At 49.2% G+C, this 26,175-nt stretch overlaps 1 protein-coding gene across 4 annotated transcripts in view; it reads left to right on the top strand.

Moving 5' to 3' along the window:
• The first annotated feature begins 624 nt into the window (after positions 1 to 624).
• Positions 625 to 26,175, top strand: part of ZNF143 (zinc finger protein 143) — a 50,037-nt gene continuing 24,486 nt past the window's right edge. Inside the window, exons 1-9 of one of the 4 annotated variants that reach the window (XM_066583650.1) lie at positions 625 to 721; positions 19,071 to 19,190; positions 23,026 to 23,118; positions 23,205 to 23,282; positions 23,619 to 23,696; positions 24,284 to 24,480; positions 24,565 to 24,639; positions 24,732 to 24,851; positions 25,854 to 25,929. In XM_066583650.1, coding sequence (XP_066439747.1) covers positions 625 to 721; positions 19,071 to 19,190; positions 23,026 to 23,118; positions 23,205 to 23,282; positions 23,619 to 23,696; positions 24,284 to 24,480; positions 24,565 to 24,639; positions 24,732 to 24,851; positions 25,854 to 25,929 — 934 coding nt within the window. Of the gene's footprint in view, positions 722 to 19,070; positions 19,221 to 23,025; positions 23,128 to 23,204; positions 23,283 to 23,618; positions 23,697 to 24,283; positions 24,481 to 24,564; positions 24,640 to 24,731; positions 24,852 to 25,853; positions 25,930 to 26,175 lie in introns of all 4 variants that reach the window. The other 3 variants (XM_066583649.1, XM_066583647.1, XM_066583646.1) reach the window with 3 other exon arrangements.

Genomic DNA, 26,175 nt, shown 5'->3' with positions numbered 1-26,175 from the left:
CGACCGTCCGCCACACAACAAAAACACCCGAAGGAAAACCTCATCTTCCATCCTGCAGCCGGGGAGCCCCCCATGTAGTCATCCGGCCCTGGGGGGAGGCAGCCGGACACAGCTGGACCCCCGCAGCACAAAGGACGGCAGGAGGGCCGCAGGCAGCACGACGCTCGCCTCACAGCCGTCAGTGTGTGGGGTCTCCATGACACCCAGCTGAAGCCCTGACTGCACCCCGCACACCCCTCACATCCGCCGCGGCCCCGCAGCTCGCACCGCGCTCTCCGCCGGCCCCTCCATCACCCGCCTCCCGCCGGCAGACCGCACAAAATGGCGCCCGCGGCCTCAACCCCAGAACCAGCACCCTCTCCAGCATCACTGGGCGGGACCTCGGACGCCTAACGGCTCTATCCTCCAATCAGCAGGCTAAGTGATGTGACGGAAGGAGACTCCCAGCCAATGAGCGGCAAGACTCCGATGTGGGCGGGTACTTCAATCTCCTCAGAGGAGCCCTGCGCTATGTATAAGAGTAAAAGACATTCCAGCAAACCACCAATCACAGCGCGGCATCCAGCCGTGAACGTCCGCCTCAGCCAATGAGCGGCGTCCGCGGCCCCTCCTCTCGGCCGTGTTATGCGGGTATCCCGGGCGCGGGGCGGGACCGCGCGGCTGTTTCCTGCCCTGATGCATGGTGGTCGGACGGAGGAATTGTTGGAAAATTGTGTCGGAGGTTGGTGTATAAATGTTACCCAGTGTGCCTTGTGCCAGCAGCCGGCGGGAGCGCAGAGCTGGGGGCGCCGCCGCCGAACCCACCGCCTCCCCCCCGCGGCCCCGACCACATCCCCGCCTCCCCCTCACTGCCTGCCGCCTGTACCGCTCCGGATCCCGGCCCCCTCACAGCCCGGCTGCCAGGCCGCACTCCATCCCCAGGCCTCCCCGCAGGCCGCGGCCCACAGCGCCGGAGCGCCGCCACCCCGCCCGGCCCAGCCCAGGGCGCCACACCCGGGGGGGCCGCTAGAATGGGGGCGCCGGGATGTCACTCAGTGCCGGAGGGCGGCTGTAGAGCGCGTGTATGACATCACAGGCCGCATCACGTCATCACCGGGGGAGAGCGCGTCAGCAGAGGCAGGGGGAGAGATACGGCGTGTGATAATACACTGCAGGACACAATAATACACCGCAGCACTACAGTATATACTACAGGGGGAGAGAGATACGGCGTGTGATAATACACTGCAGCACTACAGTATATACTACAGGGGGAGAGAGATACGGCGTGTGATAATACACCGCAGCACTACAGTATATACTACAGGGGGAGATGTATTCAGCATGTGATAATACACCGCAGTACACAATAATACACCGCAGCACTACAGTATATACTACAGGGGGAGAGAGATACGGCGTGTGATAATACACCGCAGCACTACAGTATATACTACAGGGGGAGAGATACGGCGTGTGATAATACACCGCAGTACACAATAATACACCGCAGCACTACAGTATATACTACAGGGGGAGAGATACGGCGTGTGATAATACACCGCAGTACACAATAATACACCGCAGCACTACAGTATATACTACAGGGGGAGAGAGATACGGCGTGTGATAATACACCGCAGCACTACAGTATATACTACAGGGGGAGATGTATACAGCATGTAATAATACACCGCAGTACACAATAATACACCGCAGCACTACAGTATATACTACAGGGGGAGATGTATACAGCATGTGATAATACACCGCAGCACTACAGTATATACTACAGGGGGAGATATATATGTGATAATACACCGGGGGAGAGCGCGTCACCCCGTCAGCAGAGGCAGGGGGAGAGAGATACGGCGTGTGATAATACACTGCAGGACACAATAATACACCGCAGCACTACAGTATATACTACAGGGGGAGAGAGATACGGCGTGTGATAATACACCGCAGCACTACAGTATATACTACAGGGGGAGATGTATTCAGCATGTGATAATACACCGCAGTACACAATAATACACCGCAGCACTACAGTATATACTACAGGGGGAGCTGTATACAGCATGTGATAATACACCGCAGCACTACAGTATATACTACAGGGGGAGATGTATACAGCATGTGATAATACACCGCAGCACTACAGTATATACTACAGGGGGAGATGTATACAGCATGTGATAATACACAGCAGCACTACAGTATATACTACAGGGGGAGATGTATACAGCATGTGATAATACACTGCAGCACTACAGTATATACTACAGGGGGAGATATATATGTGATAATACACCGCAGCACTACAGTATATACTACAGGGGGAGATATATATGTGATAATACACCGCAGCACTACAGTATATACTACAGGGGGAGATATATATGTGATAATACACCGCAGCACTACAGTATATACTACAGGGGGAGATATATATGTGATAATACACCGCAGCACTACAGTATATACTACAGGGGGAGCTGTATACAGCATGTGATAATACACAGCAGCACTACAGTATATACTACAGGGGGAGAGAGATACGGCGTGTGATAATACACCGCAGCACTACAGTATATACTACAGGGGGAGATGTATTCAGCATGTGATAATACACCGCAGTACACAATAATACACCACAGCACTACAGTATATACTACAGGGGGAGCTGTATACAGCATGTGATAATACACCGCAGCACTACAGTATATACTACAGGGGGAGATGTATACAGCATGTGATAATACACAGCAGCACTACAGTATATACTACAGGGGGAGATGTATACAGCATGTGATAATACACTGCAGCACTACAGTATATACTACAGGGGGAGATATATATGTGATAATACACCGCAGCACTACAGTATATACTACAGGGGGAGATATATATGTGATAATACACCGCAGCACTACAGTATATACTACAGGGGGAGATATATATGTGATAATACACCGCAGCACTACAGTATATACTACAGGGGGAGATATATATGTGATAATACACCGCAGCACTACAGTATATACTACAGGGGGAGATATATATGTGATAATACACCGCAGCACTACAGTATATACTACAGGGGGAGCTGTATACAGCATGTGATAATACACAGCAGCACTACAGTATATACTACAGGGGGAGAGAGATACGGCGTGTGATAATACACCGCAGCACTACAGTATATACTACAGGGGGAGATGTATACAGCATGTGATAATACACCGCAGTACACAATAATACACCGCAGCACTACAGTATATACTACAGGGGGAGCTGTATACAGCATGTGATAATACACAGCAGCACTACAGTATATACTACAGGGGGAGATGTATACAGCATGTAATAATACACCGCAGTACACAATAATACACCGCAGCACTACAGTATATACTACAGGGGGAGATGTATACAGCATGTGATAATACACCGCAGCACTACAGTATATACTACAGGGGGAGATGTATACAGCATGTGATAATACACAGCAGCACTACAGTATATACTACAGGGGGAGAGAGATACGGCGTGTGATAATACATCCTGCAGCACATAATAATACACCGCAGCACTACAGTATATACTACAGGGGGAGAGAGATACGGCGTGTGATAATACACCGCAGCACTACAGTATATACTACAGGGGGAGATGTATACAGCATGTGATAATACACTGCAGCACTACAGTATATACTACAGGGGGAGATATATATGTGATAATACACCGCAGCACTACAGTATATACTACAGGGGGAGCTGTATACAGCATGTGATAATACACAGCAGCACTACAGTATATACTACAGGGGGAGAGAGATACGGCGTGTGATAATACACCGCAGCACTACAGTATATACTACAGGGGGAGATGTATACAGCATGTGATAATACACCGCAGTACACAATAATACACCGCAGCACTACAGTATATACTACAGGGGGAGATGTATACAGCATGTGATAATACACCGCAGCACTACAGTATATACTACAGGGGGAGCTGTATACAGCATGTGATAATACACAGCAGCACTACAGTATATACTACAGGGGGAGAGAGATACGGCGTGTGATAATACACCGCAGCACTACAGTATATACTACAGGGGGAGATGTATACAGCATGTAATAATACACCGCAGTACACAATAATACACCGCAGCACTACAGTATATACTACAGGGGGAGATGTATACAGCATGTGATAATACACCGCAGCACTACAGTATATACTACAGGGGGAGATATATATGTGATAATACACCGGGGGAGAGCGCGTCACCCCGTCAGCAGAGGCAGGGGGAGAGAGATACGGCGTGTGATAATACACTGCAGGACACAATAATACACCGCAGCACTACAGTATATACTACAGGGGGAGATGTATTCAGCATGTGATAATACACCGCAGTACACAATAATACACCGCAGCACTACAGTATATACTACAGGGGGAGATGTATACAGCATGTGATAATACACAGCAGCACTACAGTATATACTACAGGGGGAGATGTATACAGCATGTGATAATACACAGCAGCACTACAGTATATACTACAGGGGGAGATGTATACAGCATGTGATAATACACTGCAGCACTACAGTATATACTACAGGGGGAGATATATATGTGATAATACACCGCAGCACTACAGTATATACTACAGGGGGAGATATATATGTGATAATACACCGCAGCACTACAGTATATACTACAGGGGGAGATATATATGTGATAATACACCGCAGCACTACAGTATATACTACAGGGGGAGCTGTATACAGCATGTGATAATACACAGCAGCACTACAGTATATACTACAGGGGGAGAGAGATACGGCGTGTGATAATACACCGCAGCACTACAGTATATACTACAGGGGGAGATGTATACAGCATGTGATAATACACCGCAGTACACAATAATACACCGCAGCACTACAGTATATACTACAGGGGGAGCTGTATACAGCATGTGATAATACACAGCAGCACTACAGTATATACTACAGGGGGAGATGTATACAGCATGTAATAATACACCGCAGTACACAATAATACACCGCAGCACTACAGTATATACTACAGTGGGAGATGTATACAGCATGTGATAATACACCGCAGCACTACAGTATATACTACAGGGGGAGATGTATACAGCATGTGATAATACACAGCAGCACTACAGTATATACTACAGGGGGAGAGAGATACGGCGTGTGATAATACATCCTGCAGCACATAATAATACACCGCAGCACTACAGTATATACTACAGGGGGAGAGAGATACGGCGTGTGATAATACACCGCAGCACTACAGTATATACTACAGGGGGAGATGTATACAGCATGTGATAATACACTGCAGCACTACAGTATATACTACAGGGGGAGATATATATGTGATAATACACCGCAGCACTACAGTATATACTACAGGGGGAGATATATATGTGATAATACACCGCAGCACTACAGTATATACTACAGGGGGAGATATATATGTGATAATACACCGCAGCACTACAGTATATACTACAGGGGGAGATATATATGTGATAATACACAGCAGCACTACAGTATATACTACAGGGGGAGAGAGATACGGCGTGTGATAATACACCGCAGCACTACAGTATATACTACAGGGGGAGATGTATACAGCATGTGATAATACACCGCAGTACACAATAATACACCGCAGCACTACAGTATATACTACAGGGGGAGATGTATACAGCATGTGATAATACACCGCAGCACTACAGTATATACTACAGGGGGAGCTGTATACAGCATGTGATAATACACAGCAGCACTACAGTATATACTACAGGGGGAGAGAGATACGGCGTGTGATAATACACCGCAGCACTACAGTATATACTACAGGGGGAGATGTATACAGCATGTAATAATACACCGCAGTACACAATAATACACCGCAGCACTACAGTATATACTACAGGGGGAGATGTATACAGCATGTGATAATACACCGCAGCACTACAGTATATACTACAGGGGGAGATGTATACAGCATGTGATAATACACAGCAGCACTACAGTATATACTACAGGGGGAGAGAGATACGGCGTGTGATAATACATCCTGCAGCACATAATAATACACCGCAGCACTACAGTATATACTACAGGGGGAGAGAGATACGGCGTGTGATAATACACCGCAGCACTACAGTATATACTACAGGGGGAGATGTATACAGCATGTGATAATACACTGCAGCACTACAGTATATACTACAGGGGGAGAGAGATACGGCGTGTGATAATACATCCTGCAGCACATAATAATACACCGCAGCACTACAGTATATACTACAGGGGGAGAGAGATACGGCGTGTGATAATACACCGCAGCACTACAGTATATACTACAGGGGGAGATGTATACAGCATGTGATAATACACTGCAGCACTACAGTATATACTACAGGGGGAGAGAGATACGGCGTGTGATAATACATCCTGCAGCACATAATAATACACCGCAGCACTACAGTATATACTACAAGGGGGAGATGTATATATGATAATACACCGCAGCACTATAGTATATACTACAGGGGCAGATGTATACAGCATGTGATAATATACCGCAGGACAATAATACACCGCAGCACTACAGTATATACTACAGGGGGAGATGTATACAGCATGTGATAATACACTGCAGCACTACAATATATACTACAGGGGGAGCTATATGCAGCATGTGATAATACACAGCAGGACACAATAATACACCGCATCACTACAGTATATGCTACAGGGGGAGATGTATACAGCATGTGATAATACACTGCAGGACACAATAATACACCGCAGCACTACAGTATATACTACAGGTGGAGATGTATACAGCAAAGTGATAATACACCGCAGCACTACAGTATATACTACAGGTGGAGATGTATACAGCAAAGTGATAATACACCCTGCAGCACATAATACACCACAGCACTACAGTATATACTACAGGGGGAGATGTATACAGCATGTGATAATACAACGCAGCACTACAGTATATACTACAGGGGGAGATGTATACAGCATGTGATAATACACCGCAGCACTACACTATATACTACAGGGGGGGGGGAGATGAACGGCGTGTGATAATACACCGCAGCACTACAGTATATACTACAGGAGAAGATGTATACAGCATGTGATAATACACTCTGCAGCACATAATAATACACCGCAGCACTACTGTATATATTACATGGGGAGATGTATACAGCGTGTGATAATACACCGCAGCACATAATAATACACTGCAGTACTACAGGGGGAGATGTATACAGCATGTGATAACACACCGCAGCACTACACTATACACTACAGGGGGGGGGGAGATGAACGGCGTGTGATAATACACCACAGCACTACAGTATATATTACAGGGGGAGATATATACAGTGTGTGATAATACACCGCAGGACACAATAATACACCGCAATACTACAGGGGGAGATATATATAGCATGTCATAATACACTGCAGTACTACAGGGGGAGATGTATACAGCATGTGATAATACACCCTGTAGCACATAATAATACACCACAGTACTACAGTATATATTACATGGGGAGATGTACACAGCGTGTGATAATACACCGCAGCACATAATAATACACCACAGTACTACAGGGGGAGATGTATACAGCATGTGATAATACACCGCAGCACTACACTATATACTACAGGGGGGAGATGAACGGCGTGTGATAATACACCGCAGCACTACGGTATATACTACAGGGGGAGATGTGTACAGCATGTGATAATACACCCTGCAGCACATAATAATACACCGCAGCACTACAGTATATATTACAGGGGGAGATATAAACAGCGTGTGATAATACAGCGCAGCACTACAATATATACTACAGGGGGATATACAGCGTGTGATAATACACCGCAGCACTACAGTATATACTACAGGGGAGATATATATACACACTGCAAGCAGATACAGCGTGTGATATCACAGGGCGCAAGAACAGGGATGTACATAATAATATACCGCAACACTACAGTGTATAATACTGGGGGAAATATACACACTGCAGGCGGATACTGCCTCATATACAATGTGTGATATCACAAGGCACAAGAGTGTGGATGTACATAATAATACACCGCAGCACATAATAATACACTACAGTATATGCTTAAGGGGGAGATATATATACACACTGTGGACGGATACAGCGTGTGATATCACAGGTTGCAAGAGCAGGGATATACATGATAACAAACTACAGCACTATAGTATATGCTACAGGGGGAGAAATACATACTGAGGGAGGATACAGCCTCGCATGCAGCACATGATATCACTGGGCGCAAGAGCAGTTATGTACATAATAATACACCATTGCACTACAGTGTATATATACACTGTGGGCAGATACAACGTGTGATATCACAGGGTATAATGGCAAGGATGTACATGATGTACAGCACTAAAGTATATAATACACGGAAAGATATATAGCACACTGCGCGCGGATACAGTCATTTATCATACAGTCTGTGACATCACAGCATGAACGTACATAATACACCACTGCACTACAGTATATAATACAGGGGGAGGTATATATACATTGTAGGCAGATACAACGTGTGATATCACGGTATAATAGCAAGGATGTACATGATGTACAGCACTACAGTATATAATACACGGGAAGATATATAGCACACTGTGGGCGGATACAGTCATATATCATACAGTCTGTGACATCACAGCATGCAACGGCAAGGATGTACATAATAATACACCGCAGCACTACAGTATATCATACAGGTGGAGATACTGTATATATACATATATACACTGTGGGCGGATACAGCATGGGATATCACAGGGTGCAGCAGCGGGGATGTACAGAATAACACACTGCAGCAATACAGTATATAATACAGGGGGAGATATACACACTGCAGGCGGATACAGCTTCCTATATAGTGTGTAATAATACACCGCAGCACTACAATATATACTACAGGAGAAGATATATACACAATGCGGGCGGATACAGCCTCATATACAGTGTGTGATAATACAGCGCAGGACATAATAATACACTGCAATACTACAGGGGGAGATATATACAGCATGTCATAACACACCGCAGCACTACAGTGTGTAATACACGGGAAGATATATATCACACTGCAGGCGGATGCAGCGTCATATACAGCGTGTATGACTTCACAGGCATCTTCACATCATCACCGGGGGATACCGCATCATCCCGTCAGCATATCTACAGCACTACAGTATATAATGCAGAGGTGTGTGTGTATATGTGTGTGTGTGTATATAGATAGATAGGATTAAAAAAAAATATCACATCACACTGAGGACGTATGCAGCGTGATCTATAATACAGTCTGCGCTATACAGTATGTGACATCAGAGCCGGGAAGGTACAAAATAATACACCATAGGACATAATAATACAACTGCAGTACAGTATATAATAGACAGGAGTATATAGAATACATACAAGATGTGATACAGGTGAGCATGGAGGCTCTAGTACCCTGTGGTATTGCCTCTAGCTTGGATACATAATGTGATACGGGTGGGCATGGACATATCGCCGAGCTGTCATTGTCCGTTGTACCACTGCTAGGGGGGACCTACTGTTGTATGCGATTGTGAGGCCGTCCATAGCCCGGTCACCTTGTGTGCCCCCATCGACTGGTCCCAACACCCCTTAACAGTCTGATCAGATGCTCTTCTCTACTAGTGGTCTGTAGGGGGCGTCCTGAGCCTGGTCACCTTGTGTGCCCCCATCCACTGGTCTCAACACCTCCTAACAGTCTGGTCAGATGCTTCTCTCTACTGGTGGTCTGTCGGGCGTCCTGAGCCCGGTCACCTTGTGTGCCCTCATCCACTGGTCCCAACACCACCTAACAGTCTGGTCAGACGCTCCTCTCTACTGGTGGTCTGCAGAGGCCGTCCTGAGCCCGGTCACCTTGTGTGCCCCCATCGACTGGTCCCAACACCTCCTAACAGTCTGGTCAGACGCTCCTCTCTACTGGTGGTCTGTCAGGCGCCCTGAGCCCGGTCACCTTGTGTGCCCCCATCCACTGGTCCCAACACCTCCTGACAGTCTGGTCAGACGCTCCTCTCTACTGGTGGTCTGTCGGGGGTCCTGAGCCCGGTCACCTTGTGTGCCCCCATCCACTGGTCCCAACACCTCCTAACAGTCTGGTCAGACGCTCCTCTCTACTGGTGGTCTGTCGGGCGTCCTGAGCCCGGTCACCTTGTGTGCCCCCATCCACTGGTTCCAACACCTCCTAACAGTCTGGTCAGACACTCCTCTCTACTGGTGGTCTGTCAGGCGTCCTGAGCCCGGTCACCTTGTGTGCCCCCATCCACTGGTTCCAACACCTCCTAACAGTCTGGTCAGACACTCCTCTCTACTGGTGGTCTGTCAGGCGTCCTGAGCCCGGTCACCTTGTGTGCCCCCATCCACTGGTCCCAACACCTCCTAACAGTCTGGTTAGACGCTCCTCTGTACTGGTGGTCTGTAGGGGGCGTCCTGAGCCCGGTCACCTTGTGTGCCCCCATCCACTGGTCCCAACACCCCCTAACAGTCTGGTTAGACGCTCCTCTGTACTGGTGGTCTGTAGGGGGCGTCCTAAGACCGATCACCTTGTGTGCCCTCACACATCCACTGGTCCTAACACCCCCTAACAGTCTAGTCAGACATTCCTCTCTACTGGTGGTCTGTAGGGGGCGTCCTGAGCCCAGCTACCCTGTATGCCCTCACAAATCCAATGGTCCCAACACCTCCTAACAGTCTGGTCAGACGCTCCTCTCTACTGGTGGTCTGTAGGTGGTGTCCTGAGCCCGGTCACCTTGTGTGCCCTCACTCATCCACTGGTCCCAACACCCCCTAACAGTCTGGTTAGACACTCCTCTGTACTGGTGGTCTGTAGGGGGCGTCCTAAGACCGATCATCTTGTGTGCCCTCACACATCCACTGGCCCCAACACCTCCTAACAGTCTGGTCAGATGCTCCTCTCTACTGGTGGTCTGTAGGTGGCATCCTGAGCCCGGTCACCTTGTGTGCCCTCAGCCACTGGTCCCAACACCCCCTAACAGTCTAGTCAGACATTCCTCTCTACTGGTGGTCTGTAGGGTGGCGTCCTGAGCCCCGTTGCCTTGTGTGCTCCCATCCACTGGTCCCAACACCTCCTAGCAGTCCTGTCAGAAACTCCTCTCTACTGGTGGTCTGTAGGGGGCGTCCTGAGCCGGTCACCTTGTGTGCCCCCATCCACTGGTCCCAACACCCCCTAACAGTCTGGACAGGTGGGCCAGGTGGGGACAGTTCATCGATACGACTCTCCAGCTTCTCACATCCCAATAATGCGCCCCCCTCTGGTGAAATCTCTTCTCTGCGTCGTAGAGGCGTCTAGTGGCCAACAAGCTCTACAAGTAGAAGAAGAGGTCACTACACACAAAGAGTCTCCGAGAGCCTCTTATTGGCCAAGGGGGGAACCACAAGACCGTTCATCTAATCACCACAACGCTCATCATCTACAGATCTTTCTGAGATGGAGCCGCAGGACGGGGTCAGCAGTAACACGACGACTTCATCTTGGGGCGGGGTGTCTGGACAATGAGCATACATGTAATATCGTACACTCCCGGAGTACACAGCGTGACGCCCCCATAATATGTGATATATAGACCAGAAGGATATATTTTATACAGAATAGTCACATGACTCTTACAATGTAACGGTGTGGAGTATGCTGTATACGAGACGTGATGATACAGTGGATATAAAGTCTACACCCCCTGTTATAATGCCAGGTTCTTGTCATGTTACACAATCCCACAAAGATGAATCTCTTTAGACGTACTCCCCTCCATGCGACCCGTTATCTGTACAATCCCGTTGAAAAACAAACTGAAATATTTTAGGGTGGAAAAATTAGAAATATATATATAAAGGTGAAAGCCCTCACTTACTGACTGTCTCGCCACTAAGTCTCTAACTTCCCGATGTCGTACAAACATGAAATTCGGCAGGGCATTCTTTAGGTCCTAAATAGGAAAAGTAAAGAGGGCACAACTCGATTAGTCAATGCGGAGTGCAACAGTAAGTGCCCCCTATGTAATGTAACTTCTTGGTGTCGTACAAGTGTCAAATTTGGCGCGAGCACTCTTTAGGTCCTAAATGAGTAGAGAGGGAGGGGCGGCACATTCTGCAGAGGGACATCAGTACATGCAGCCTGAGGAGAATCTAACGTTCCTCTGTGTGTATACATATTTTATTCCTCAGTAATTCTAAAGTATCTTTGACTTCATAACATTTTCCTTGCGAACAATATATATACACCCCCTAATCAAATTAACTCGGGCGACGCCAGATATATCAGGTAGTCTAAAATAATGCGGCTCTCACACAGACTGTCGTTTACAGCGTTCAGAGCTGCGCTAACAGATAGTGTGTGAGGGAGTGGCCTGAGTGTTCACACCCTCTTATATTTGGAGGTGGGGTTGTGTCCAGAATTAGCCAATCACACTTAACCTCCATATAGATAGTAGTCCATACGCCGCTGCCATTATTTACAGGGACTCTGGGTCCCCCATATGAAGTTCGACTCTTCTAGGAGAATTTTCCTGACATTTTCTTAGTTAGTCTGTAAAGATCTTACAGAACATCAAAGGGATCTGATTGTTGGAAGGTGTCACTCAGGAGGAGGGGGCCAAAATATGTCCAAGGCATTACATATACTATGGAGCACAGGAGAAACCCTCAGCAAGAAGGGGATTAATAGCCCAAGAGAGACATCAACAAGAACTGGACCCCCCTTGAAAATTGATGAAAAGACCAGAAGAAGGTTGGTACGAGAGGCTAACAGCAATATTAGAGGAGCTGCAGGAGTTTCTGGCAAGTCCTGGTTGTGTAGTCATGTGACAACCATCTCCCATGTTCTTCATATGCCCGGGTTGTTGGGGAGAGGGATAAGACAGAAGTCCCGCAATGTTTTACCAAAACCTCCATCCCGTCCGCCAGAAGTCTCAGGGGGACGTGTTCTGTCTGATGAGACCGAGTGGGAACTTATTGGCCAGAATTCCAGAAGGCATGTTTGGTGTAAAGCCAACCCTGCTGTCACCAGAAGACCCCCAGACCGCAGTGACTATAGTGGGGGCAGCATTATGTGGGAGGCTGTTCTGCTGGACAGTCCCAAATATCAGTCCATGCTGGGATGATTTAGTGATCCTGTACTGAGCAGGGGGTTGGACCCGATGACCCTGGAGGAGCCGATGACCCTGGAGGAGCCGATGACCCTGGAGGTCCTGATGACCCTGGAGGAGCCGATGACCCTGGAGGAGCCGATGACCCTGGAGGACCTGATGACCCAGGAGGTCCCTTCCAACTCTACCATTCTATGATTCTAAACTGTCAGACTTCGGCTGAAAAGCTGAATATGAAATGGAATTTCGTCTCGACGACAACCCAAAGCAGACGGACAAATCGCCAAGAGAATGGCTTCACCAGAGCCTGACCTGAACCCCATTGTAGATCTGTGGGAGATCTGAAGAGGGCGCTACTCATGAGATGCCCTCACAATCTGACGGCCTTGGAGCTTCTGCAAGGAAGAGTGAGCAAAGATTACAAAGTCATGATGTGCCGTGCTGATGGACACCGGCCCCAAACACTGAATGCCAACATAACGTCAGAGGCGGCATCAGCAGTCTTGGGGTGCAGATTTAGGCTACCACAGTTATCTTACCACCCTAAATGACTTCAGCTTGTCCAGATAACGGCTCACATGGAGGTGGACATACATCTGCAATGATTCAGGACAAGTCATTTTCACGGGGTGTGAAGACTTCTTATATCCTCTGTATTTGGGGTTATTAACAATAATCAGCAAGCAGGGAAGAGATAAGATGTATTACTAGGATAAGACTCACCCCTAGGGGGCACCGGTGCGTCAAAATCCAGATGGGCAACGTATTAAACACCAAAGATTGCCATCAGCTGGAAAAACTTTAAATGCGCATGATTGGTCTAGATAGGACAGCGCGTCAGGAGAGCGTCGTGTGGCGGTCAGGAGAGCGTCGTGTGGCGGTCAGGAGAGCGTCGTGTGGCGGTCAGGAGAGCGTCGTGTGGCGGTCAGGAGAGCGTCATGTGGCGGCTGCGGGCATACACACACCGGAGGGCACAAATAGATATAGCAAATACAAATCCCCAGCGCTCCGGGGAATAGATGAACAATGAAATAGTTTGTGAACTTACTTCACGGGGGCCTTTCTATCGGCCCCCCCAATCCCAGAAGGCATGTAATATACCGCAGGCAAGTACAAGAAGAGCTGCATATATTCAAGCTGGTGAGATTCTGTCTGCTGGAAGGAGAGCGGGCGGCAAATTAATACTAGATAACGATTATTGGGGCCGATGATAAAGAACTTCTTCTCATAGACCTCTTTTAATTCCATGTTTCGTCTGTAATTGTTTATTCTCATCTGTATCTCTAATCTATTTTCATGTTATTAATAGTTAGAAGTTAATAATAAATTCACATGTTTTTGCTGATTGTTGCTTTATTATCCCCGGGCCGGTATTATTTTTATACAGCAGTTAATAAAGTCGACATATCGAAATATCCATAGTTTTCCAGCGATATTTTACAACGATCGATAGTTTGTTCAGCGATAGTTGTTACTATCAACTATCGATATTTTTGTGTCGCTGTCCCAGCCTTACGCTGTATATACCGTTGTTTTCAGACTATAAGAGGCCCCGGGTTTAGACAATAGAAAGTAGGGTAAAAATGTTTCATACCAATTAAAATTTCCCTACTGGGCTAATCATACTCCTCTCAGTGGCCCTAGTAGTGATGGTGGCTCCTCTCAGTGGCCCTAGTAGTGATGGTGGCTCCTCTCAGTGGCCCTAGTAGTGATGGTGGCTCCTCTCAGTGGCCCTAGTAGTGATGGTGGCTCCTCTCAGTGGCCCTAGTAGTGATGGTGGCTCCTCTCAGTGGCCCTAGTAGTGATGGTGGCTCCTCTCAGTGGCCCTAGTAGTGATAGTGGCGCCTCTCAGTGGCCCTAGTAGTGATGGTGGCTCCTCTCAGTGGCCCTAGTAGTGATGGTGGCCCCTCTCAGTGGCCCTAGTAGTGATGGTGGCTCCTCTCAGTGGCCCTAGTAGTGATGGTGGCTCCTCTCAGTGACCCTAGTAGTGATGGTGGCTCCTCTCAGTGGCCCTAGTAGTGATGGTGGCTCCTCTCAGTGGGCCTAGTAGTGATGGTGGCTCCTCTCAGTGGCCCTAGTAGTGATGGTGGCTCCTCTCAGTGGCCCTAGTAGTGATGGTGGCTCCTCTCAGTGGCCCTAGTAGTGATGGTGGCTCCTCTCAGTGGCCCTAGTAGTGATGGTGGCTCCTCTCATTGGCCCTAGTAGTGATAGTGGCTCCTCTCAGTGGCCCTAGTAGTGATAGTGGCTCCTCTCAGTGGCCCTAGTAGTGATGGTGGCTCCTCTCAGTGGCCCTAGTAGTGATGGTGGCTCCTCTCAGTGGCCCTAGTAGTGATAGTGGCTCCTCTCAGTGGCCCTAGTAGTGATAGTGGCGCCTCTCAGTGGCCCTAGTAGTGATAGTGGCGCCTCTCAGTGGCACTAGTAGTGATAGTGGCTCCTCTCAGTGGCCCTGGTAGTGATGGTGGCTCCTCTCAGTGGCCCTGGTAGTGATGGTGGCTCCTCTCAGTGGCCCTAGTAGTGATGGTGGCTCCTCTCAGTGGCTCTAGTAGTGATAGTGGCTCCTCTCAGTGGCTCTAGTAGTGATAGTGGCTCCTCTCAGTGGCTCTAGTAGTGATAGTGGCTCCTCTCAGTGGCTCTAGTAGTGATAGTGGCTCCTCTCAGTGGCTCTAGTAGTGATAGTGGCGCCTCTCAGTGGCTCTAGTAGTGATAGTGGCGCCTCTCAGTGGCCCTAGTAGTGATAGTGGCGCCTCTCAGTGGCCCTAGTAGTGATAGTGGCGCCTCTCAGTGGCCCTAGTAGTGATAGTGGCGCCTCTCAGTGGCCCTAGTAGTGATAGTGGCGCCTCTCAGTGGCCCTAGTAGTGATGGTGGCGCCTCTCAGTGGCCCTAGTAGTGATGGTGGCGCCTCTCAGTGGCCCTAGTAGTGATGGTGGCGCCTCTCAGTGGTCCTAGTAGTGATGGTGGCGCCTCTCAGTGGTCCTAGTAGTGATGGTGGCTCCTCTCAGTGGTCCTAGTAGTGATGGTGGCTCCTCTCAGTGGTCCTAGTAGTGATGGTGGCGCCTCTCAGTGGCCCTAGTAGTGATGGTGGCGCCTCTCAGTGGCCCTAGTAGTGATGGTGGCGCCTCTCAGTGGTCCTAGTAGTGATGGTGGCGCCTCTCAGTGGTCCTAGTAGTGATGGTGGCTCCTCTCAGTGGTCCTAGTAGTGATGGTGGCTCCTCTCAGTGGTCCTAGTAGTGATGGTGGCTCCTCTCAGTGGTCCTAGTAGCGATGGTGGCTCCTCTCAGTGGTCCTAGTAGCGATGGTGGCTCCTCTCAGTGGTCCTAGTAGCGATGGTGGCTCCTCTCAGTGGTCCTAGTAGCGATGGTGGCTCCTCTCAGTGGTCCTAGTAGCGATGGTGGCTCCTCTCAGTGGTCCTAGTAGCGATGGTGGCTCCTCTCAGTGGTCCTAGTAGTGATGGTGGCTCCTCTCAGTGGTCCTAGTAGTGATGGTGGCTCCTCTCAGTGGTCCTAGTAGTGATGGTGGCTCCTCTCAGTGGTCCTAGTAGTGATGGTGGCTCCTCTCAGTGGTCCTAGTAGTGATGGTGGCTCCTCTCAGTGGTCCTAGTAGTGATGGTGGCTCCTCTCAGTGGTCCTAGTAGTGATAGTGGCTCCTCTCAGTGGCCCTGGTAGTAATACTGTCCTCAGTGGCCCCAGCAGTAGTAGTGGCCCCTAGTGGTATACTGTGGAGTTTCACCACATTAAAATCAATTGGGGAAAAACAAACTATTGTTAGCTCTCTGCTATATGTGATATCAGCTGCCCTCTTATAACGCTCCAGTACTGATATAACCTCTAGACATCATATATGTGATATCAGCCGCTCCTCTTATAACACACCAGTACTGATATGTCCTCTAGAGACATCATACATGTGATATCAGCCGCTCCTCTTATAACGCTCCAGTACTGATATAACCTCTAGACATCATATATGTGATATCTGCCCCTCCTCTTATAACGCTCCAGTACTGATATGTCCTCTAGAGACATCATACATGTGATATCAGCCGCTCCTATTATAACGCTCCAGTACTGATATAACCTCCAGAGACATCATAAATGTGATATCAGCCGCTCCTATTATAACGCTCCAGTACTGATATAACCTCTAGACATCATATATGTGATATCTGCCCCTCCTCTTATAACGCTCCAGTACTGATATGTCCTCTAGAGACATCATACATGTGATATCAGCCGCTCCTATTATAACGCTCCAGTACTGATATAACCTCCAGAGACATCATAAATGTGATATCAGCCGCTCCTATTATAACGCTCCAGTACTGATATAACCTCTAGACATCATATATGTGATATCTGCCCCTCCTCTTATAACGCTCCAGTACTGATATGTCCTCTAGAGACATCATACATGTGATATCAGCCGCTCCTATTATAACGCTCCAGTACTGATATAACCTCTAGACATCATATATGTGATATCTGCCCCTCCTCTTATAACGCTCCAGTACTGATATGTCCTCTAGAGACATCATACATGTGATATCAGCCGCTCCTATTATAACGCTCCAGTACTGATATAACCTCCAGAGACATCATATATGTGATATCAGCCCCTCCTCTTATAACGCTCCAGTACTGCTATCATCTCCAGAGACATTATATATGTCATATCAGCCACTCCTATTATAACGCTTCAGCTTTGTGGGCCTCCATGTTTGGTCCGCGTGTCTTTTTTCTTCCTCTGTAAGCCATGGGTGTGTTTTTCACATCTGCAAAAAAAACGGACACTGGGACATTTTTTTTCCTGGCTCTTTAGGCTGCTTTCACACGGGGGACAAAATTGTGCTATTTTGCTGCGATGCGATAGCGCAAGAAAACTCCTGTATGTGAGGCCCGTGGTTTCCGATGGGTTCCTTCACATTAGCCATGTTTTCTCAGATGATCTCTTGCAAGAAAAAAAAATAGCAATTTGCGATAATGCACAAAAATCGCGGGAACACGATTTTCTTGTGACGATATTGCTGTTGCCTGTCTGACAAAATGAAAGCTGTCGGCGCGGGCGGACCCTGATTACGGTCCGCTTGTTTTCTCTCCTCATTGACTTGAATGGGTGAATTTTGTAAAAAAAAAAAACGGATGAGAATAGCGCCTGTGCGGATAATCGCGGGAGCGCGTGCTGCGCCATTGAGTGCCATGGTCCACATGCTCTCCGCGTCTCGTCCCTTTGTTTCTCACCTCCGACATACAGATAACTATCCCGCTGGTATGGTGGCGGCGTCGGGTCGCTTCCTGCCGCCCGCAGCCCGAAGGCTTCTCTTCTTTGGCTGCTGGTATAATTGGACGATAAAGATACTTTTACGCGGTCCGACTGTTGGGCGCATTAGTGCCTGACGGCCGGACCAGCGACTGTCGCCTCTGGCCCAAACACTGGAGCAACGCTCATCCAGTGCGCCAAGATCGTTCCGCCAGACGCTCCTGTCCACGCGGCCAACAGACACTTGGCTTCTGGTTTGCTGATAAGTGAGGGATTAGTCGCTCAGACATGGCACGGCTACCACCCACATTGGCTGTTTGCAGGTACCTTTTAGGGTAGAATACTGATACATAGTAACTATCCCTCAGCTCTGTGAGCAGCACTGCAGCAGGATGGATGTAAGCAGACAGGTTTCTGTTCACTGACAGGAAGCATGTATCTGTTGGGGCACCAAGTGTGTTGGGAAGTTTCTAGAACACAAGTGGGGCCGGACGTTGCATCATAATTAACGGGATGTTCTTGTTTCTCCGCAGGTAAAACCATGCTGCTCGCCCAGATAAACCGCGACTCTCAGGGAATGACGGAGTTTGCCGGAGGAGGTGGCGACGGCAGCCATGTAACGCTGTGCCTGACTGAGGCCGTGACCGGCGACGGTAATTTTTATTTCCATTCATCTTCGATGGGTGAGTCTGTGAGACGTCGGGATAAAAGTGGTTATCAGCGCGATTGGGGCGCAGTACGAGAACACGGGTGGGTGGGCAATAAGGGGCGAACCCCAGCGCCAAATCCCCCGAGTGTCTGCGAGTGATGCCCACTTCAGTGCTCTATTCTACAATTAGTGCCCCCTGTCTGGGGAGGGGGGGTGCATAAATTATACTGGTTTAGGCTGCCTGTCCACAGGCGATAATCATAGTGTGACCCGCAGCCATAAACCGCCCACGGATCACGCTATGAAAAGCTTTCTATAGGCTAACTATGGATGGCGCAGCCCGACATCCACGAGCGGAGAGTCATGGCGATTCTCCGCTCGTGGGATTAAAATTGCGTCATGCTGTGATTTGCCGCGATTCTCCGCAGTGAGCCTATCTATTGTATAGGCCAGGGGTGTCAAACTCATTTTCACCGAGGGCCACATCAGGCTTATGGGGACCTTCAAAGGGCCGATTGTAAGACAGTACAGTAAGGGTCCGTTCACACCAGCGTATTTGCGTACATAATATGCAGTGAATGGAAACCATTGATCTCAGTAATTTCATTCATATGATGCATATTTTCACACAGCAGGACCTACTACGCACCCCAATAGGCCATTGAAGTGAATACGTGGCGAATGCACAGGAAACCGATGTATTCACTGCATATTTGCGCACCATTTCAGTGGCCCATCTGCGTTCTTTTCTGCATGCCCAAATACGTAAGCATAAGCGGTTTTTGATTGCGCAAATACATAGCGTATTTGTGCGACCAAAATGCAATTACACCCGTGTGAACGAGCCCTAATAGTGACCCTTATAGTGGTCGCAGTAGTCATAGTGACCCCTATAGTGGTCGCAGTAGTCATAGTGACCCCTATAGTGGTCGCAGTAGTCCTAGTGACCCCTATAGTGGTCGCAGTAGTCATAGTGACCCTTATAGTGGTCGCAGTAGTCATAGTGACCCCTATAGTGGTCGCAGTAATAATAGTGACTCTCATAGTGGCCCCAGTAAAAATATTGCCCCCCACAGTGGTCCAATTAGTAATAGCGATCCCCACAGTAATATTAACCTCCTCCCAGCAGCAATATAACCCCCCCACCCAGCAGCAATATTAACCCCTTCCCCCCGCACCAATATTAACCCCCTCCCAGCAACAGTATTAACCCCCACCCACCCAGCAGTAATATTAACCCCCTCCCAGCAATATTAACCCCCACCAGCAATATTACCACCCCACCCCCGCAGCAATATTAACCCTCTCCCAGCAGCAATATTAACCCCCCATCCCCTTCCCAACCCGGCAGCAATATTAACCCCCTGCCAGCAGCAATATTATTCCCCCACACCCAGCAACAATATTAACCCTCCCAGCAATATTAACCCCTCCCCCCCGCAGAAATATTAACCCCCTCCCAGCAACAGTATTAACCCCCTGCCAGCAGCAATATTAACCCCTCCCAGCAGCAATATTAACCCCCCCCCCCAACACATCAGCTATATTTACCCCCTCACCCCCCCCCCCCCCCAACACACCAGCAATATTAACCCCCTCACCCCCGGCAGCAATCAGCAATATTAACCTCATCCCAGCAACAACAATATTAACTCCCCACCCCCCAGCAGCAATATTAACTTCCCCCTTCCCCAGCCATATGCTTACCTCCTCCTTGCTGTCAGCACCGCTCCTCCTCGGATCGTGCTGAGCCCGGGTGGCATATTATCTTTTTCCACAAGACTTCTGCACTATTGAGCAATTCCAGCAACCTGATTGGTTGCTTGGTGAATCAGCGAACCCAAACAACCAATCACTGTGAATCAGCCAACCCAGACAACCAATCACGTTGCTGGAATTGCTCAATAGTGCAAAAGCCTTGTGGAAAAAGTTCCTATGCGCCCGGGTGCACATTGTGCAGCACAGCACGCTTCCTCCCTGAGTCCTCTCCTGCGGAACTGAAGAGCAGGGGACTCAGGGGAGAAGGATTCTCATGTCAGAGTGTGCGCTGGGATCAGCGCTGTCAGTGTGATTACAAGTGGGGAGCTGGGGCACCCCAGCTGGTAATCACTACAGTGGTGAGCGGCCGTCGGTATGCCGCGGGCCACATAACATGAGGCAGCGGGCCGGATTCGGCCCGCGGGCCTTGTGTTTGACACATGTGGTATAGGCTGATCGCGGAGACCTGTCAGCGCTCCCCCCTCCTCCCCCGCGGCTGAATGTCACTAGCGATATTCCGTCACGGCCGTGGACAGGCAGCCTTACGCCGCGGGGGAGGGGGGATTTATCGGAGGCGCTGCATCACTTTTATGATGTAAAAAAGTTTCACATTTTAGTGTTAGATTTTTGCAAAAAAAATGTACGACCTTTTGATTAACCCCTTCAGTACCAGAGATTTCTCACCTTATTTTCACTTCTTGGTTCCCGCCATAACTTGTTTGTTTTTCCATTGACATGGCCGCAGGAGGAGTTGTAAAAAACTATAAAAATAAATAAATCTTGTTATTTGTGTAGCGCCAACTTATTCCGCAGCGCTATCAGGTCATTTATGTAATGAGTACCCACCAGCCTCAGAAGGCTGAGTCACCCTTGAGCCGCTACCTGAACCAGGCGGGGACTGAACTCGCAACCTTCAGGTCCTGAGCGAGAGCGCTGCACACTGCTGCCCTAACAGTCTGCTCTGTTTGTATATATATATTGGTACCGTGTCATGTAGCGGATGATGTACAGGAAAGCATTCAGGCGTTTTTAAGTGGAGAGAAGTGAAAAAAAAAGCAGTTGCGCCCTTTTTGATGGGTTTATGTTGGCAGAGCAGTAATGCCGACGTGCGGACTTCGTTCTGCGGGTCGCTACGATTACGGGGAGACCAATTTTTAAAAAGTAAATACATTTTTTTCTTAAGCAAAATCTGCTTTCCGTCGCCGCAGTCTGAGGCTATTCGAAGAGGCTTATCCCTTCAGGCTGCCATTATCCTGCACTTTGGCTTGATTGATAATCGTTCTGTCTAATTAAAGCAGCTTAGAGGCCCATTTAGATACAGCGATTATCGCTCAAAATTCGCTCAAAAGGCGTCTTTTGAGTGATAATCGTTGTGTAGCTGCGCTGACATCCGGCAGTTTTCGTTCAGCCGTCGCTCACCGTTGTCTTTCAGCGTGCTGACGATGAGCCTTATCAGGGATTCACAGCGGGATACAGCTCATACTATCATTTCAGCTGTATCCCGCTCTCTGATGGCAGGCGGGGTGTGAAGACCACAGCGGTCCAGCTCTGCTCTCCATACCCCGCTCGGAGCGCTCGGCTATATAACGGCCGGGCGCTCCGTGCAAAAAACATCTGGATGCAGAAGACAAGCGGAATCTGCGGTGAAATAGAGCGTGCTGCGCTTTTTCTTCCGCCGGCGAGCACGCAATTCGCACCTGCATGTATGAAGGAAAATTTGATAATACATGTCGTTCAGTGCCCGTGTTTTACCATGGATCGCCCATGTGGACGGGGATAACGGAATACGCAATTTAAATCGGGTTATGTGAGGCCGGCCTTAGTGTAAAGTGTCGCACGTCCCATCACAACACTCCACGGATCGCGGCCGTCCCTGAGGAAGCCAGTAACCTTACGGCTCAGACGTGCAGCGTCCATGAGGACACGGGGCTTATCTCCCTGCTCGCAGCCATCCGGTGACTGTTTGGAGGCGCCTGTAATTGTACCCCAATGTATCAGAAAGGGGTCTGAGGGGAATGAATACAAGGACCTGCGGGGTGATGAGTGATTGATGTATAGTGATGGGGTTTGTCCTTCTACAGATGGGGAGAGCATGGACACCATGGAAGGGGTGAGCCTACAAGCGGTGACGCTGGCGGACGGCTCCACGGCGTATATACAGCACAACGCAAAAGGTATTGAAGGTACTGAGTGCGGCTGTTCTGTGCGCGTTCGCCCGGCTCTGCTGAGCGGACTGTCACTAACAATCTCATATCTGCAGATGGCAAACTGGTGGAAGGACAAGTGATCCAGCTGGAGGACGGCTCCGCGGCCTACGTCCAACACGTCCCTAAGAGTGGTGAGTGCCGTCACCACAAAGAGCCTCTGATACTCCCATCCGGGCAGGCGATGATCTTGGAAAGATGCTCACTGTGGTGGAAAAACCTAAAACGCCGTACTGCGATTTCCCCGCTGCTCCCGTCCCGACAGCGCCCGCTTCTCAGCTGCCCTCCACATTCTGCAGCAGGATGGCGCCCCTGACGCCCTGCAGCCACTTACCGGCAGCGCTCACATCTCACTGTTGTCCAGGCATCATTGCTACTGCAAGAAGTAGAGAGCAGCGGAACGCGTCTGCAAGGAACTGCACCAGTAGAGGGCATCAGTGCCCACAGTCATAATGTTTGTTTCCTTCTAGACTCTCTGCATTTGGAAGACGGGCAGGCAGTACAGCTGGAAGACGGGACCACCGCCTACATCCATCACTCCACCAAAGGTAAAGACTGAATGCAGCTTTATGATCTGGACGGCATTAACCCTTTCACACACATCACACTGTGTATGTATGTACTCTGAATAGCCCCTTTATTAGAGCCCCCGCTCCTCTCGCGATTCCTGGTCTGATGGATTTAGATTTCTGTTGCTGATGGAGGTCAGAATTTGATGCAAGCAGCATGAATCGCTGACCCCTTCCTGTCAGATGGTGGAGTAATGGTGTGGGAAGGTTTTCTTGGTGCAGCGGCAGCCTCTGATACCTGTGGATGGACGCCTCGAAGCATTGCTGCGGTTCTGTTGGCCAAACGAGGCCCAACGCGCCACTAGATGGGGCTCTAATAAGTTGGCTCTGGGATGTATATGTTTGTGTACATATAATCACCACTTTAACAATAAAACACATAAAATGTAGGTGACGGAAGCCACATGAAGACCTCATACAGGTCCGTTCACTGGAAAAAAGTTATGGCGACAGAATAGCGGTCAGTCGCATTTCTTGCACCAGGCATTATGCATTAGATCTGCGGCTGGTTGGTCATACCGCCCCCTGCTGTACGCCTCCTGCAGTACTTCTTTGCTTTCTCTCAGATTCCTATGACCAGAGCTCGGTGCAGGCGGTGCAGCTAGAAGATGGCACGACGGCGTACATCCACCATGCCGTCCAGGTCCCGCAGCCGGACACCATCCTCGCTATTCAGGCGGACGGCACAGTGGCCGGTCTGCACACAGCGGAGGCCACCATTGACCCGGACACCATCAGCGCTCTGGAGCAGTATGCAGCCAAGGTAAAGGGCATTAATGTCAAATTATCAGCCAACCACTAAACGTCGACGGTGGGTGGAGTGATGTCCGTGTTTACTTCACTTCAGGTTTCTATTGAAGGAGGCGACAATGTGAGCAGCAGCGCACTAATCAGCGAATCCGAGCAGGAGAAGAAGATGCAGGTTGGTGCCGTAACCTCGATGCCCGCCCCGCTGCGCTGGCAGCACGGATGGCTTTCTTGTCATTGTTGCTGACATTTTCCTTTACTTTGCAGATTGTCTTACAAGGACACGGACCCCGAGTGACGGCTAAACCTCCACAGACCAATGAGAAAGCTTTCCGCTGTGACTACGAGGGCTGTGGGAAGCTCTACACTACCGCTCATCACCTGAAGGTAATAGGGGGAGCCCGTTGTCCCCCATATCAGGCTGGGGGGAGGCTGATTGTAGTGATGGAAAGTGCAGAAATCTTCCATCGTATCCCATTACTGGCTGTAACCCCTGCTGGAGGCAGACGCACAGTGCAGCCGGGGTCCGGCACGGGGGCTCCGCTGAGGTCTGACCTTTCATACACAGCATTGAACTGACTTCAGTGTAATTGTTTTCCCTTCTTAAGGGGCTTTTCATCATAAAAGTTAATAAAAATGCTGTTTAACCATTTCTTGGTTATCTCAGAGAGTTGTGTGACAACCAACATGGCAGCACTACAGCTCCCACATTGGTTGTCGCCCCTCTTCCAGACCTCTGAGTGACGGGTCCCCCATGTTTCTCTGCATAGTTAGAGGCGTTGTGCCAAGACTAACGTTTATTACCTACTCCCAGAATAAATCATTTCTGATTGGTGGGGGTCTCGCTGCTGAGACCCCTACCAATCCTGAGAAGAGGGCTCCCATTTCCCCCTCTCCTCACTGCTGGATCACTGTGAGTAGGAGATTGGATGGAGCGGCAGTCACACATGTGGGGTCCATTCAGTTCAATGAGACCGCCGGAGACAGCCAAGCACTTGTACTCTATTTGTGTCAGCCCCATTGAAATGAATGGAGCGCACTGTGCATGCGTGAACGCCAATCCATTCCGTTTCCACGTCGCTGTGGGGGGTGCAGTGAGAAGAAGAGGGGGACGCCGGACCCCTGTTCCAGGGATCAGTAGGGCTCTCAATGCTGAGATGCCCACCCATCAGACTCGTCACCTATGCTGTGGACAGATGATAAGTCAATCTGGGTAGAACCGTTTCAAGCGGAGTCTACGGCAAAGGAACCCGTGCGCTGATAGAGGATGAGACTCCCTGACTGATCTTCACTGAGGATTTTCTATATTTTGTGCTCTTTAATTCTTCATGTTTTTGGATCTTCCAGCTTTATTAACACTTTTACACAATGTAACTTTGTATTTAATAGGTCCACGAACGATCACACACGGGGGACCGACCGTACCAGTGCGAACATGGCGGATGTGGGAAAGCATTTGCAACAGGTCCGATAATCTGTATTCTTCTGTTTGTGAGCAGGGACTTATGGGGAGCTTGTGGTAAAGAGAGGATTGATCTGAAACCCCTTCCGTATATGTATGCGCTCGGTGAGAAGACCCCCACCATCCACAGCGGGAGTTGGCTGTGACTGACAGCCGACCTTCTGCTGCAATAGCAGGGATCAGTCAGAACACTGATCCCCACTTTTATCCCCCCACATGCCACCATTTATGTTGATCACGGCATGTTGA

The sequence above is a fragment of the Eleutherodactylus coqui genome, chromosome 11, assembly GCF_035609145.1.
Source record: "Eleutherodactylus coqui strain aEleCoq1 chromosome 11, aEleCoq1.hap1, whole genome shotgun sequence".
Lineage (NCBI taxonomy): Eukaryota > Metazoa > Chordata > Amphibia > Anura > Eleutherodactylidae > Eleutherodactylus > Eleutherodactylus coqui.
Note: the sequence above shows the minus strand (reverse complement) of the source record. Positions and strands in the feature narration are given on the sequence as shown.